This window comes from Coturnix japonica, chromosome 1, assembly GCF_001577835.2.
Source record: "Coturnix japonica isolate 7356 chromosome 1, Coturnix japonica 2.1, whole genome shotgun sequence".
Lineage (NCBI taxonomy): Eukaryota > Metazoa > Chordata > Aves > Galliformes > Phasianidae > Coturnix > Coturnix japonica.
In genome coordinates this window covers 97,604,439-97,620,901 of record NC_029516.1, presented here as the reverse complement: position 1 = coordinate 97,620,901, position 16,463 = coordinate 97,604,439, and the positions used below count along the sequence as shown (strand labels likewise).

Sequence of the window (16,463 nt, the reverse complement as noted above, 5' to 3'; positions counted from 1 at the left end):
GTTGGGGAAGGTGTGGGTAGTATTTGCTCTGCAACACTGTTGTGGTAAGATTTGGACGGACTTTTGATATTGGATCAGTTCTGGTAACTGATGAACTTGCAAGTATATAGAAACATTGTGAACAGCAGAGACATTACAGATAGTGATTTGGTTCTTTTATTTCCAGTGCATACAACTAGGCCTCTAGAATATAACAGTATTCCTTCTTTTCAAGCCAGGGTGTGTTAGCAGTCAAAAAGGGAGCACACTACGTGTCTCAGATCAGTAAATGCCGTTGACAGACAGTTCAGTGAATGATGTGCCCTACTGATAAAGCCCAATAAATAAAAGAGAGAAGCAGAAGAATCTAGTGCTTCGTGGGCTACGTGCAATTGCTGAGACCATCACCCACAAGGGATGGAGATGTTTAGGTGGAACAGTCAATGGATCTGTGCAAATACAAAGTCAAAGCCTTTTTCAGTCCCAGTGCATGAAATTTTGGTTTACATGGCTGCTTTGAGAACTTCTGTATAAGGGCTGCTCTGAAAGTAATCCTTCCTATTTTATAATGTTTCCCAATGTGTCTGAGGTGGCTGTTGGTGGGATGGCAGTGGAGGCTGAACTTTCCCACCAGTATTACATTACATTTTGTTACTGTGTGACAGAGGGCAGTCTGACACAATGGCATATGAAGTGGATACTGTGTATGAAGCAAAGGTGTGCCATAAAGAAAAACTGATACCCATTGACATTCATTGACACCTGCTGAATGATAATGGTGACCTAACAATGGATGCGAGCACAGTGAGGTGGTGGGTGATGCATTTCAGCAGTGGCAAAAGTAACAGTAGGTTTCCTCTGCTGATGCAGATTGTTATGAGTGTGACATGCAGACTCTTGTTCACCACTGGTGAAAATACATGGCTAATAGTGGTGACTGTGTCGCCAAATAGTGTTTTAAGGCTGAGAATTTACTCTACAAAAGAGTGTTATTGTGCTCTTTGTATGTGTTGTAGTTTCCATGGAAATAAGTCAGAGATGTTATGTTCAAAGTGGCCTACATAGTTCGTAGCTATTATTTTGCATCAGCCAATGTACCAGTGTTGTGTGTATTCATTGCTAAAGTTATGTGATAGTGTGGGCACAGCTCCTCCAAAAGTGTTATTGCATGAAAATCCACTAGAGAGCAGTTTGTAGTGATAAACAGGAGAACAACTTTTATTTTACTGTGGAGAGCCACAAGAGAGCAATGGTATGTTCACAAGACTGCTGCAGGAGAGAAGGCATCTGCAGGATGTTCTGTTTTAGTGAATCATCTAAGTAGTTTCTTCCAACATAACTCCCATGAAACAGAGGGCAAGAAATTAAGGATGTTCCTTTGCTAATGGAGAGCATCATAGAAGCCTTCATTGACACTTATCTCCCAGAGGCCCAGGAGATGTTGCTGGGGGACAAGAACAGTATTTAAATCTTATGCATTAACAGTAATTAGATTGGCCCATAATCCTCTTTTTAAATAGACACTTAATTCAAGCACTCATCAATAAAGAATCCCCAAGCCATTTCACTTCATTTCATAGAGCACAGATTGTCACTCTTTTGACTGTTGTGAGTAAACATCCCTTTCAAATACACAACACACAATTGCACATATAACCCTGTCTATATATGTTATGTGAAGTAAACTAATTTAACTAACAAAATCAAATAGAAGCTTTGAAATATGGTGAAACAAAAGCTACATGTAGAAAAGGAAAATACTATGCTACACCTTAGAGTATTTTAAATATGTTTATCTGTTCTATGGTAACTTTTCTCTAAGACCTGAAGTAGTCTACATCCATCCTACTTTTGTTGTGCTTTTTGTACAGTTTTATTTTACCAGAATTTTTCAAAATATGCTGATTAATCAAGCCAGATTTTTTCTATTGTTTATGTCAGCTTTTTACTTCAGAAATACATATGACAGCTTTTGATTTAAATGTCTTCAGCTGTGCTTTGTTCTCCTTCTATGCTTTTAATAAGTGATTTTTGGTGATTTTTCCCCATCTTAAAATTAGCAAGAAGACCTGTGTCAGGTCTTCCTGCTAGAAACTGCTGTTATCAACCCAAAATAGTTAATACTGCAGCTGAAAATCATTATTCCATATTTTGAAGTTATCTCTTGACTATTTACTTTTTTAAAAGTACTGATTTTAAATTACACACTGCTTTCCAAATAACCTCCTTGTCAGGAGTGCAAGCTGCTGCAGGCTGAATACACATTATATCTTACAAGGCAGAAATAAATGTTGGTGTCCTCAGTATCTTAAAAACCTGGGCAGAGGGAAAATGTGCTGCCTATAAATATTTTAGCCAATATATGAAATGCTCTGCAGGCTGTTGCTTGAATTTTAGAGTCAGTAAATGTAGCCTTGCCAATCAATATTTTGTGGAAAAAAAATACTTCAATATGGCTTACTGATCTTGCTCATGGTTTTCTTCATTGTGGAGCTGGAGGGTCAAGATGCATTGAACAATCCTTGAGAAGTATGTTCTCTTACTCCTGCTATAAATTTTGTCTATGAAAGATAAGTTCAAGTCTGTTACATACTCAGCAGAAAATACTGAAGCAATTTGCTACTCTGTTCTGAATTCTAGCTTATCTTTTGGTAATGATGCCTAGATAGAAGACTTTAAAGAAATGTGCAGCGGAGATGTGCTGGCTCATACAGTCAGTGCAGGGGGTCCATTTAGCAGATAGCTGCACTTAGCAAGGGAAAACATGTCAAAACCTCTGGTACTAAAAATTTCTCATTCTTGAATTGCAAACTGTGTCAGTGTATACTGAAGTAAATTTGTCTGTTTTCTGTTGATGCACGAGGAATCCAGAATCACAGCCTATCCCATGTTGAAAGTTACCCACAAGTATTACCAAGTCCAGCTACTGGCTCCATGCAGGGCCACCCAAAATCAAACCCTATGCCTGAGAGCGCTGTCCAGCCATTCCTCAAACTCCGGCACTGGGTGCCATGCCCACAGCCCTGTGCATCCTGTTCCATGCCCACTGCCCTCTGGTGCAGCCCCTTTCCTGACCCCCAGCTGCCCCTCCCCTGTCAAAGCTCCATGCTGTTCTCTCAGGTCCTGTTGCTGTCACAGAGAGCAGAGCTCAGCTGAGGAACTGTAGTTGCCATCAGGCCTCCCCCTCAGCTCCTCTACTGTGGGCTGAGCACACCAAGGGGCCTTAGCTGCTCCACACACAAATTGCCCTCAAAGCCTTCACCATCTTTGTAGCTCTCCTTTAGACACACTCTAATAGTTTTATGTCCTTCTTTGTACTGTGGTGCAAAATGATCTGTCAATGACTGAATGATCTGTCACATGAATGTGTTAGGTGGACTAGAGCAATTAGAAGAATCAGGCAGATATTTTGTCACTCTATGTAACACTAGGTCCCAAGAGAAAAAGAAAGATGTGGCAGAAAACCTGTAAGAAGAAACTGTTACACTGCATCTGTAGATCTGAAGCCTGATTTAACCACTTTGTGACAGACATGCACTGCTACAACATCTCCTCTTCAAATGGCATTGAGGCTTATTCTAGAAACAGCAAAGTTAAAATCCTCTTGCACTATTACACTCACATACACTAGTGTACATCATTGAACAATGCCTTTGCCCTTCAGAGGGCTTGGTATCACTTTCTTCATGAATGGAAGAGGAGCCAACAGGTGCAATGATACAAGTAACCACATCAAACTAACATAATAATAATTACAAATATCCGTCCCTGCCATCCAGAGGTAGGACACTGGCAGAGGAGTACAAATGCTGCTAAGAAAGTAAATGAGGTGGCATACACTGCAACCATTTTGGAGAGCTTTTCTGCTTCTTCTCTACTTCAGTTTCTGGAAAAGAAAGCTTTCATTTTGCTAAAGGATGTCAGGACAAAAGAAGTAGATAAAGCCACCAGCTCTATTTTCTTCTGAAGCTAGCTAATATAAATCAGTTTAAATGTTTCTCTGTGGATGTCCTTTGAACTTTCCTATTAAAGATGTTCAGGTGTACTGTTGACTGTATACAAGCAATGTCTCGTTCAAGAACAGGAATTGCACTCCTATTTCTAAGATACATAACCTCTAAGAGCCTTCGCTTTTAATAAATGAGTATCTGAGTATTGACTGCAAAGCTGCTTTTATAGTTCCCTCAGGAAAGACTGACAGAAATCTATCAGATCAATCAATGCCCTGGTTGTTAGAGTGCTCCCCTGAGACTGGGAGAAGGTTCAGACTCCTACAGTGGGTGTGTATTTGATTCCCAAGCTGTGTGCAAATATTTCAAACAGCTGAGAGAAATCAGGGCATCTCCATTACTTCCTTCTTTGTTTATTAAACCCAACTCACTGTTCTATTTGTTTTTATTGAAAGTACCTGAGAACAAAATATTTTCGTTAAAGAGAAATTATTCCCTATGATGGAAGAAAAGGGGTGCCTATTTTATGTTATTTTGTTGGGTTTTTTTCAGACACAGAATAATGAGGAAAATGAGTAAAAATTGTTGTCAAGCAAAATATTCTTGGCATTATTAAATGCCAACTTAAAACCTTATACCTTGTACTTTCCCTCTGTTTAGAAGTCAGTTTTAATTAAAGTTTACTGTCCTATCAATACTGTTTGTACCTTTTACTGTGTTACTTCACGCAGTCTTATTAAAAATTGTGCCTTAAAACAGAAATAAATTAAGTTCCAGGAAGAGTTTTAGATCTTACACACCCTTTCATCATATTTGATAGGCAATCTGGAAATTCTTCCAGATTTATTCTGTGGCCCTAAGCAAAGCCCTTGTCCCAAACTGTGAAAACTGGTGAGCTCATCCTGGACTGCCTAGGCAACCCCACTATGAAAGATCTGCGGAGTCCTGACCTGTCAGTGGAATTTTTTTGAGGAAAGGCTGATTGCTCTCACAGGATTCTGCCAATGCTGATCTAGTGTCTCTAATCTGTCACTGCTTCTCATTTCTGCTTAATGCATTTGGTAGCCAAGAAAAAGCCTATTTCAGAAAGGTATCTGCAAAAGATGTGATTTTTATTAGTTAAACAATGTCCTACGGCTATTTGATGGTATTGCTGTTACATACTCAGTTTTGCACATACTAAATACCAGTTCCATTAGAGTGATTTTAGAAATGAGATCACACCTGCAACAAATCCTTTTTACTCTTTTGTTTCAGTTCCTCCTTTTATTCAGCCTTTTGAGTTCCCAAGGTTCTCCATCGGGCAGCGGGTCTTCATTCCCTGTGTGGTTGTCTCTGGAGATCTGCCCATCACCATCACCTGGCAGAAGGACGGCAGGCCCATCCCAGCCAGCCTAGGGGTGACTATTGACAACATTGACTTCACCAGCTCCTTACGGATTTCTAATCTTTCTCTGATGCACAATGGGAATTATACCTGCATAGCTAGAAATGATGCAGCAGCTGTGGAGCACCAAAGCCAATTAATTGTGAGAGGTAAGTAGACATAATTAGTTTGAAAAGCACCAATTAAGCAGATTTCATCATTATTTTGTGATGACATCTGTATGATGGGAAGTATAAAACAGGAAATATGGTAATCCTTCTTATCATAAAAGAGATCACACAGAGATGTGAAGCACAGAAACAAAAAAAGCCTTCTCTATCTGAAATTAAGCAACAGCCCTGAAAAGCAGAGGGTGAATGGGGTAGCCACAGCACTGACTTTCCAGACTTAGTGGAGCAAGACCACTTGATCCTTGGGATCAAGTATTTCAAGGGTTATCAAATTAATCTCTATTATTTTTCTAGTCTGATTATCCTCATTTTTGATTTAGAACTCCTTCTCATATAACGTTACCTCAGTATAAAAGCAAAGCATTTATACTGGCATTCTTTTTCTTGTTTGTGTTTATTACTCAAATAATACAATCCATTTGCTCTTGCTTGCTTCACAATATTTTTCCTTGAAATAAATGTGAATATAGAACTTCAGTAAGTAAATATTTCATGTGGAGAAGACCTTTTAGAGAAATACTTCCCACATCTTATGCCTTTCAAGTCATACTTCAGCCAATTTCCCTAGAGAGTGTAACTTTTGATATATTTTAAAACTTAGTGCACAAAACTTAGTGTGCACACATTAAAAAAACCTACTTCTTTTTCTTTCTGAAAGCTTTACAAACTGTTTTTAATTTTTCACTTTTTAATAAAGTAAAGCTATTTTACTCTTTTCTCCCTGCACCATCTCCTTCTTGACACCAAGCCATTAGACTCCTCAAGGTAAAGAGGCATACACTGTAATACTGCAAGTGCCCCTGGTTATTTTTGCCTGTTGAAGATCACTACATCCTATAAGTTTACCAATATATTTCTGGTGGTGGCGGTGGTGGAAAGTAGCTTCTCACCATGTCTTGCCCAGGAAAAACTTTCTGGAGTAGTACTCCTGGAGTTTACAAGGGCCACTCAGTTTTACCCCTCTTGCTTATCTTTCTACCCCGGCTAGTGCTCTGCAGAAACCTTTTTAAGCCCTTCTCCTCTTTCAATTTAAATGGCAATGGCTTAATCAGTTTTACTTATGCATCTGGGATAATAATTCCCACTCAGAGGGGAAGAGGGAAATATAATATGACATTTGACCTGATTTTTCTGCCAGAACCCTGGGCTGACCTCTTTCCCTCAGTATTGAACTGCTTCAGCTCTCTCATTCCATGAAGGTCAGAATATAGACATTAGAGTGCTAATTGTGATCACTTCTAATTCCCTTCCAACTCAAACTATACACATCTCAGTAAATACTTGATTTCCTTCTCTGTTTCTCCTCCAAGTTTTCTGATTCCTTCTCATCTTTTTGTTCTTAGATACAGTATAAAGGAAATACAGTATTTTCCTAAACCCACTGAACAATATTTCTCTAAGTAAAGGGAGAATAAATGGCTTTTAAATTACTCTTGTGAAATTTAAATGAAGAAAACAAAGGGAATATGACTGTCCCCTACAAAGTTCCTGTCATCATTTTCTTTCTAAAAGTACTCAAAAACAATGAAGACTAACATGTTTTTAATATATGCGAGTCTGTATTATTGTACAGTACATAACGAGACTTAGAAGTTTCATGTAAAACTGATCCATTTCTAAGATGAATGGAGAATCCATACAGTCTAAATTCTTCAGTGTTTGTTTTCTCCCTATTATTTTATCTGTCTGATCACGTGTCCTGTTTTTTAGCATTCATATTTTTCTGTAGATTTCCTATGTTCTTCCTAGAAATGTTTTTGTTGTCTAAGCTGAACTACCATTGTGCTAGGAGTATAAAATGGTAAAAGATAAACAATCACTGGTCAGTTAAAATTTGTGGGCACTTCATCGCTTGTCCTCACTGCTCCTGTTCTCATTAGCTGTTCCTGTTATATTGTGTTGTTTAAAAATAACTAAGCAATAATAAGAAGATTTAAAAATACCAGACAGCTGGATTTTTCCTGCTTTAACTATCAGAGGAGGTGATTAACTTCCGTAGACCTTCCTTGCAGAACATCATGTGTTATATGGAAGACAGTGAGAGAAATAAAGTGAGGGTAGAAGGCTGTTGAGCAGATCTGCCACCTTGGATTAAGAAGCAATCAGAGAAACCTCAGTTCTCTCTGCCATGGGTTTCTTGGTGAGGAGCTGGAAATATGTCTTAGCTAAATGTTCTGGGCTCGTCCAGTACTTCTCTCCAATGACTTATTGGCCAATTTCAGACACATTTGAATAGGGGAATATGCCTCCATTGGAGCTGAAAGGATGAAATCTTAACACAAAGATTAGAAATATCTTTGCTGAGTGTGATGCAGTGTACTACCAAACAGCTGATAATGGTGAGCTCCAGAGAACAGCAGGCTCATGTGAGCTCCTTTGTAAACAAGAAATGTAATATCTTCTAAAAGCTGATGAAATGGACAATGGGAGAAGCTTCCCTCTTTACTGCATCCAGGGAGTACAAGTAGGAACGGCAGGTGAGTGGAAGTAGAGCTTTCATTCTCATGATTTTGAGCAGCACTGGATTCCAGCCTGCAGTTCCTCTTGGAAGTTCATAAAAAATTTACAAACTAGAATGGCAAGCTAAAAAGGTTTCTCAAAAACTCATACACTGTTATTATTTTATTTATTCTTACGCTCCTGGTTTGCTAGGCATGCTATTAACAAAAAGGAAAGAATGGGATTCTGTCATGAAAGCCACCCATGGAAATCAGGAAAACATCTTCCCTGTCAAATACTTATCTTTATACTTATACTTGTTATAATTAAGACTATACTCATTTTGACTGTCTTCTAAGGAGAGGTTAAAGAAATATATGTGCTTTATCACCTTTTTCAATTCTGCAGAGTTTCTGAAAATGAGAATGAAAAGATTATAAAATAAAAAGCAGTGAAAAATGTTTTAGTTGGAAACTGAAAAGAGAGATCTGGTAAATGTGTTATAATTGTGCAGGTGCTGCAGGAACAGCGCATTCAGTGATAGAAGTGGGTGCAAAAACCATGATGTTAAAATTCCTGCTAACGAATAGATCATAAATTAAAATTGAGATAAGGTCTTTAAATATCTAATAATGCCCTTTAATACATTTAGTACATTAAGTATAAACGTGTTTTCATTTTGTACTTCCCAGGAATGTTGAATATCATTATGTAGTTAAGCACCAAATGAGCAGTCTATGAGCCTTGAATATAGAAAGTATCAGTCTGCTTTCTGATGTTTGGAGGTGGTGAGATGCAGCAAATGCAGTGATGGAAAAGCAGGGAAAAGATTTATAGTTGCAGCTGATATCAGAATTCCTTTACTTTCTCTGCTGCAGCTTTGAAGGTTACTCTTGGATGATTTGCTGTCTATGTAATGTTTTCAGTTTTCAGTAGACAAACATTTTTTTTTTTTTATTTTTTTTTTTTTTTTGAACTGCCTAGCAAATGGTTTCTCTAAACCAGCTAAATTGACCCCTTAGGTCCAATGACCGAATTTAATAACTGTTCATTTTTTGCTGAAGTACAGTGTTTAATGATCTCATTCATTAACACATCAGTGGTTGCTTTGGCTGATTAAAATTCTTCCATCATTTTGACAGTATGATTTAAATGTGAAGTACAAATATTCCCTGTAAAAATGAAACATTGTGTTCTAGGTAAATGTCATAGATTATTTCTTTACTTACTTCAGTAGCCCACTGCAGGAGCTTATGTGAGGAGCTCTTCAGTATTGCTTTCGAATGTCATGTACTCATCTGTACTTGGGAGCCAAACACACTTCCAGAGATTGAAAGTCTGGGAAGGAGAGTTTGAGTTTGTCATCTCATCTTCATCATAAAGACGAGTCATAAAGAATTTTTGGATTTGCACCAAAAAAAAAAAAAAAAAAAAATTAATAAAATTAGCTAGTAATGTTTGTTCTTTCAAAAGAAATGACATTAATAAGTGGTGTCTTCTTAGTGTACCAACAATTTTGTCAGGATTGTTTTAAACAAGTAAATAATTTAAACATTTTCCTTCTTTTGATATGGCAATGTGGCTTTTATGTAATTTTCCATATCCTACTGTAATTTTTCTCATACTTTGTTTTCCCTGTGTGGGAGCTTGAGTCTGCTAATCATAACATGGATGGAAAACACCTTTTTTAGGTCCTTTGAATTAAGCTGTTTTCATTTGCCAACTTACTGTTCTTACACTAAACAATTCAACAGCTCGTTTTTCATCACAGACCCATGGCCTGTATTAAATGAGAGATCCTAACAGGAACTCACTATTAAAACAATTTCAAATGCCCTCTTTATGGGCTCAAGAGGCTGGGGTGGTGAAACAAAGGTGTTAGTAAAAGTAGAACTCTTCAGTCATATTCATGAGCTATTTCAGATTGTTTCATTTATAAATGGGTAGAGGAGGCTCACACTTTTATGACAAGAGGGAGAAGAAGAAATCTAATTGCTTTATTTCTCCATTAACTCCACTTAAGCACATCAGACAAATGAACTTGGATAAGTTCTTAATAAAGAAGTCTTCTTTAAGGGCTAATGAATTCCTTAAAGATAATGAAATAGTGAATGTTGCTTTATAATCTAATGCTAAGTATCGAAATCTTTACCAAGTAGTAAACTAATTCATCTTCCCAAAATTGATAGCACATAGCACTGAAGAAATTATTAATCAAAAATAAAATTTAGAAACTATCAACGGGATAGAAAATACAAAGATCTCCTTTTACTTCTTAATCATTTCTATATGCAGAAAAATCCTGTGGTTTTACCTAGATTGAAATAATCAAAAGGTCATTGAATTAGTAATTTTATTTTGCTTTAGCATCATTTGTGATTTCTATTGGCAATATTAAAACTAAGGGTCAAGTATACATGTCCTCAAAATCACAGCAGCAGTTCACACTTCTGTAAGTAGTCTTAAAGGAAGACTGAACTTTGACTGAATGTGGAAATTGATGTTGTTACTTCTGCTGAAGGCAGAGTTTTTGCCTAGGTTCAAACATACTCTGTTTATGGAGCACTAAAGTATGACCGCTGATCATATGCCTGGTTCTGAAATTCAGTTTCACTAGTTACCTTTATGATATCACATTCTGTATTAAAAATAATTATTACAATTAGTGGTACCAAGAATGTGAGAGCAAAATCTGATATATATAGAGAGAAATACAGTGAAATCAGTATCTTAAAAGCCCAGATCAGAGCTTCTCATCATTTAAGGTGAATGCAACACATATAGCTACAGTCCATGAGTGTGTTGAAGATGTGGAAAGATGCATTTCCATAGAAATGATTGAATAACATCTTTTACATCTATCCATTTTTCTCAATACAAGTCAAAAAGGAGTAGATGAACGCATTATGGAAATAGATAATTTTAATGCAAATAATATTTTAAGGTCTTATTTCCTTTATTACATAATATGCATGATACACAGTCTTGCTTAACTTTTTCAGAACGTTCTCCTTGTGCCTTCACATACACACACACACACACACACACACACACACACACACATACACCATTATTTAATATAAAATTATAAAAATGAATTTTCAAAAAATTTGTATTATAAGAGAGCATTTAAAAAAAAATATTATACACTTCACACTTTTCAGTGATAGAAGTGTCCAGTAATCATCATTTATCTTTTTGCACCATTTCCAATTATTCACCTTTAAAGCTGACACAACTGAGGTGAATTCGAGGGGACAGAGCAGATGGGTAAAAAGTCTTACAATTTCAGAGAAAGTACATCTTTTAATTCAATTCAAATAATCTTGTGAAATCAATTGCTTTTAGTTACATTAACAATACATGGGTGATAGTCTTCTTTCCCTTGAATAATCTCAAGAGAAGAACCTGAATATATTGCCTTTAATTTTAATTTCTGAATATCCTTAGGCCCTTGAATTGACCCATTATTCACTACAATTCCACCTCAATTACTTTCTGTCTATTGGAATACCACACACTTACATTCACTCCTGGGTGATGTAATGATAGGTAATTAGGTTTGCAAAATCAAGAAGGAGGTAGATAGGAGAACGGAACTGTTCTTCATCAAATCTTTCATTACTGGATGCAAGAGACACACAGTAAAACTAAGTGGAGGTCTGGTTAAACCACGAAGGAAGGAATACTCCTTTTCACAGTGTGTAATGAATTACTGTAACTTGCTAGCTAGGAAAGCTGTGAAAGTAGTATTTATTGGCAAGTTTAAAAGGTGATTAGGCAAACCAACATGAAACAGATCTTTAAATGCATAATAGACAGACAAGGGCAGTTTTGGATGCTGAGGAAATGCAAAGTGAATGAGCCATGGAGTCTTCCTTATATCTCCTCCCCAAATAACATGTCCTTTGCCAGGGTCAGCATGCTGCCCTATATACATGTGTTATGTGTGTGCAAATTTATTACAAAGATGGACTTCTGTGAATATAATATAATTTCTACATATATCTTGAACTCCACTATCTTTACCTACACAATATCTATTAATCAAAGTGGTGTGGGATTTGGGTTGGTGTTTTTTTGTTTGATTTTCATGTTTTGGGTTTTTTTGAGTGTTTATTGTTGTTGTTTTGTTTGTTTTGTTTGTGGTATTTGTAGATAAGCAGCTTGTAATCAATTTTTTTGTAAGTTAGGAATAGTAATTTATTTACTTGCTCTTTAGGTGAAGCAAGCAGATGCCTTCATACTTAGTATTAAAATCAAATATATTTGTACAACTAATTATACATTTTGCCTGCTTTGGAAAATAAGTACTTGGAACTCTTTTGTGTTTAATGATAAACTGAGTATAAGACAGTGAGAACTGAGCTACCACTGTGAATGTTTTCTCAGAGTAGATAATCAAAATAGCTCAAGGCCGCTGCTGCTAGGACTTTGTGGTTGGTGCTTACCTGTCATGAATTAACACCACATATGATTTCTGTTTGTGAGGGTGGCATCTGATTGGAAAGCTGAAATGTTTGACAGCAATAAATATAATAATGGTTTTCATTACAGAAAGAGGAGAAATAAGATCTCTCCTAGTACAAAGGTGGCTCTAGCCAACTGTTGATTTTGGCTCCTTCTGTTACCTGCTAACACGTTCCGAGGAAGTGAACCTTCTTTGTGTTAGGGAGTAAGCATCTTTTCACTGTCTGGGCCTTCTATTCTGCTTTCTGCAGCTTCCAGACAAACTCAGCCCTGACTAAAGCTAGGAAGCTATGAAGCCATGACCATGTGTGTGTCCCCATGTGCACATGCTACAGTGGCCCTAACTGTTAGTTCAAGCAGTGAACTATTAGGATTTCTCTTTATGGTGTTAGGACTCAGCATGCCACTATACTCAGTTTGAGATGAAAAAGACTTTATCAGGCTCATTCACCTCACTACATTTTCTCTGTACCACTCTAAGAAACCAAAGAAGAACTTGTGGAATAAGAACACAGATCATTTACTGTTTGCTTCAATGCACTAACAGCTATTTCCAGTAACTTCTTATATTCAACTACATATAAACGTAATGTGTCAAACCTTTCTGTGGCGGTGTTTGGAAAGAATTAAAAAATCCCCATTTTAATATGAAATAATCTGATTGTTATTAAAAGCTTTCACATCTTTAAGGTTATTTACACTATAAAATGTTTGAATCCTTTTTCTAAAACCTGCCAGTTGTTAAAAAAAAATAAATAAAATAAAATAAAATAAAATAAAATAAAATAAAATAAAATAAAATAAAACAACACAGAAAACTTCAGTTGTTCTTTGACGTGTGCCAGACCTCTCCATTTGTTAGAAAGTATTTCTTTTCTGCTTATGAAACCCTGGTTTGTCTGTTACTTCACTTTGCAACCTCACCTGCAATGAGATTTTTATTAACTTTTACCCTATCAAAACTAGCGCTTTTGCTAACTTTGGCAAGAAATGCATTATTTTTTTGACAGTAAGTAAATAATTTCATATAGCCAACTATTTCACTGGATCATCAAAAAGCTGCTTTTTAAGTTTTGTGCAAATTCTCACTGCTGCTTTTGCTTCCTCCTGCAGTGCCCCCTAGGTTTGTGGTTCAGCCAAGTGACCAGGATGGGATATATGGAAAAGCTGTAATTCTCAACTGCTCTGCAGAAGGTTATCCTGTTCCTACCATTGTCTGGAAGTACTCAAAAGGTATGTTTCTCTTTATGATCAATGGGAGCAAATTCTATTTTAGTTTACTTACTGCTAAGCTACTGGTTTAATCTTCATGTAGACGAAAGCAAGTGGAGTACAACAAGGAATGTATTAATTTTTACAGTTCCATCATATTCCAAAGCACATTGTGCTGGCCACTGTCACAGATGCAAGGCTGAACTCTATGGGCTTTTAGGTGGCTGTAGAGCATTACTGAGTCTGTGGATGAGCGCATATCTTAGCTATGGTCTCAGTGGGATAACAGGGTAGTGGACGGCTGAGAGGAAAGAGATATGGCTTTAATTGAAACAACCTCAGAACAAGGTTCACAGACAGCATTTGGCTGACTTTTTTTCCCCTTCAAAATTCATGATAACGTGGCCAATCATATCTTCTTAGCAAAGAAGAAAGGTCAGGTAGTATTAGCATAAACAGTAATTTGGTATGCACTTTACATAATGCTCTAACATTTTCTTCTCATGTAACAGAACATTTAAACTGCCCCCACTTGACCCTAAGAAACCACAGGAAATTGACTACTTTTTAATTAAAATTTGCTGCCTGTTAGGTTTCATCTTCTTGCCTGTTTTCTCTGGTTGGTTTTAATGAGAAAACAAACTCACCAAATTCTGTAACCCATGTATGTGAGTTATATCTTTAATGAACTTTAAACGTGCATCAAATGAAATACAGACAATCATGAAACTAGGTGCTATAAAGAGATCCTTATGCTCCATGCAATGTTTGGTTTCCTTTGGATTTACATCTAAATTAAATTGAAAGAAAAAGAACAGGGGGAGATGAATGTTCATGTTAAAATCTAGTTTTGCTAATATTCATAAATTCTGTTTTGTGGCAAGAAGGGTATAGTTCAAAATCCCATTAATCGTCATGTTTTAATTATGAATATAGGTCACAAAGAAGTTACTGGGTTTTGTGTTGTTTCTATGTTGAAATAGGAGGCCAAGTCAAGCTAGATGAGTTATAATTAACTATGAAGAGATAAGCTGCCCATTTTAATAAAGGAGAAAGGGACAGTGATTTGATTTTAGTGATATTCTATCATCAAGAGACTGAATTTAATGTTTTTGATTAACAGCTCTGAAGTAGTCAAGTCATAGAAAGTTTTAGTTAATACCTGATGTAGGCATAGCTATCAAGTTGCAGTTTCAGTTTTTGGTTTAAGTAACTCTTAGGTGAAAAGGTCAGTATTTTTAATGAAGCCTTTAATTTCGTAAGACATGATTTCAGTTTCAATGCTTGGTCTGTACAGCAGGCTGTCTGGCACATCTTGCCTTAAAATGACCCTTAATATAATATATATCATCTGTTTGTACAAAAATCTGAAATAATCTATCAAATTGTAGCTTATTTGTATGTTTCACAGTAGAGAACAAAGGACATGTTTATGTCTGTAGGAAAGTTTGTGTCACTGGCCTTTTGTGTTGGTGAAACATGGAAAAAGAGAGCTCATTTTTTTTGTACACTGGGAAAGACAGGTAACTGATCTGAAGTTTCTGGAGTGTAACAAAGATCAGCGCAGACACACCATAATTATCAAGAATATGTTAAGACTTTAAGAGGTAATGAGCACAAAGTAAAAAACAAGAGGCTCTGTCTGAACACTGGAAAACACTGTTTTTACTCTGAAGGTGACATAGCACTGGCACAGGCTGCCCGGTGGGCCTTTGAAGTCTCCTCCTTGGAGACCTTCAAAAGTTGGGCCACATGGCCTCCAGAGGCCCTTCCAGCCTCAGCCATTCTGCAGTTGCTTGATTCATGAGGATATAGTCCTCTTGCAGATGCATGCAGTTGCATGTGATAATCTGCTGCCGTTACTCAGGATAGATTTTGGCTGTAATCAGAGAAATGTCACGTGGAAAGGATTATAAGTCTGTGCAAATTGTTGTGCAAATTGTAGATGTAGATATCATTAGGACCATCAGCTCTTTCCTTTCCATGAGCACCAAATTTTTCCCAGAACTTTTCATATGAAGAAATACAAGAAGTAAGTATTTGTATCTGTGCTTGGGCATTGCAGACAGGCAGCCTTCCAGCTAAATGACAGGGAAAAAATAAATAAATAAATAAATAAATAATATAATTAAAGAAAAAATAGATTAAAAGAGGAAGGAAGAGAATAAGTGTATGACTAAAACAGTTGAAAAATCAACTGTGACAAATTTTTTCTGAAAACACATCTAAGTTTATAGTATCAGCCTCAGAAAGCTTCAGTGCAATTGTAAGAAGACCCCAAAGCAAACTAGGACTTTAGTATACATCTGGTCTTCTTTAATATTATAAACGTTGTATTTGTAGGCTGTTATAGCTTGCTATTTTATATTAAATCATTTCCCATAGTATTTATTCATTGTATTCCCTTCTGGGCTGACTCAGCCAACTGCTGACAGATACAACTTCATGTACAGAAAGTTGTGTAGCAGAATTACATTGAAGAAGGCCATCTTGTGATTTCCCTGGAAAATCCCCTCTTCTGCTGCTAATGTAGGCTTCAAAGCTCTTGCTACAGGAACTGTATCTTAATACATACTGAATGAGTTCCTGATGCTGGGTAAACCTGAACTTATGATGGACCTCTGAACAGTATGCCAATGCTGATAGTATGGCAGTATCCTGTTCTCTGTTCCCTAAATGACCACTGTCTTGTTTCCGTGGTAAAGTAGCTCCAACACAGCCAGCTAGGACTAGGATTTCAATCTTTGCTGTTTATACTGTGACTAACACTCCAACAGTAATTAAAGAATTGTCAGACACTAGGTCCAGTAACTCTGCTAACATGTAATGCTCAGCTTGTTTTTCATGGTGGAAAGG

The 16,463-nt window shown here is 36.7% G+C and overlaps 1 protein-coding gene across 1 annotated transcript in view; it reads left to right on the top strand.

Moving 5' to 3' along the window:
- Positions 1-16,463, top strand: part of DSCAM (DS cell adhesion molecule) — a 444,911-nt gene that overhangs the window by 291,995 nt on the left and 136,453 nt on the right. The window contains exons 9-10 of the mRNA XM_015882861.2: positions 5,187-5,465; positions 13,509-13,628. Of these exons, the coding sequence (XP_015738347.1) occupies positions 5,187-5,465; positions 13,509-13,628 (399 nt within the window). The remainder of the gene's footprint in view (positions 1-5,186; positions 5,466-13,508; positions 13,629-16,463) is intronic.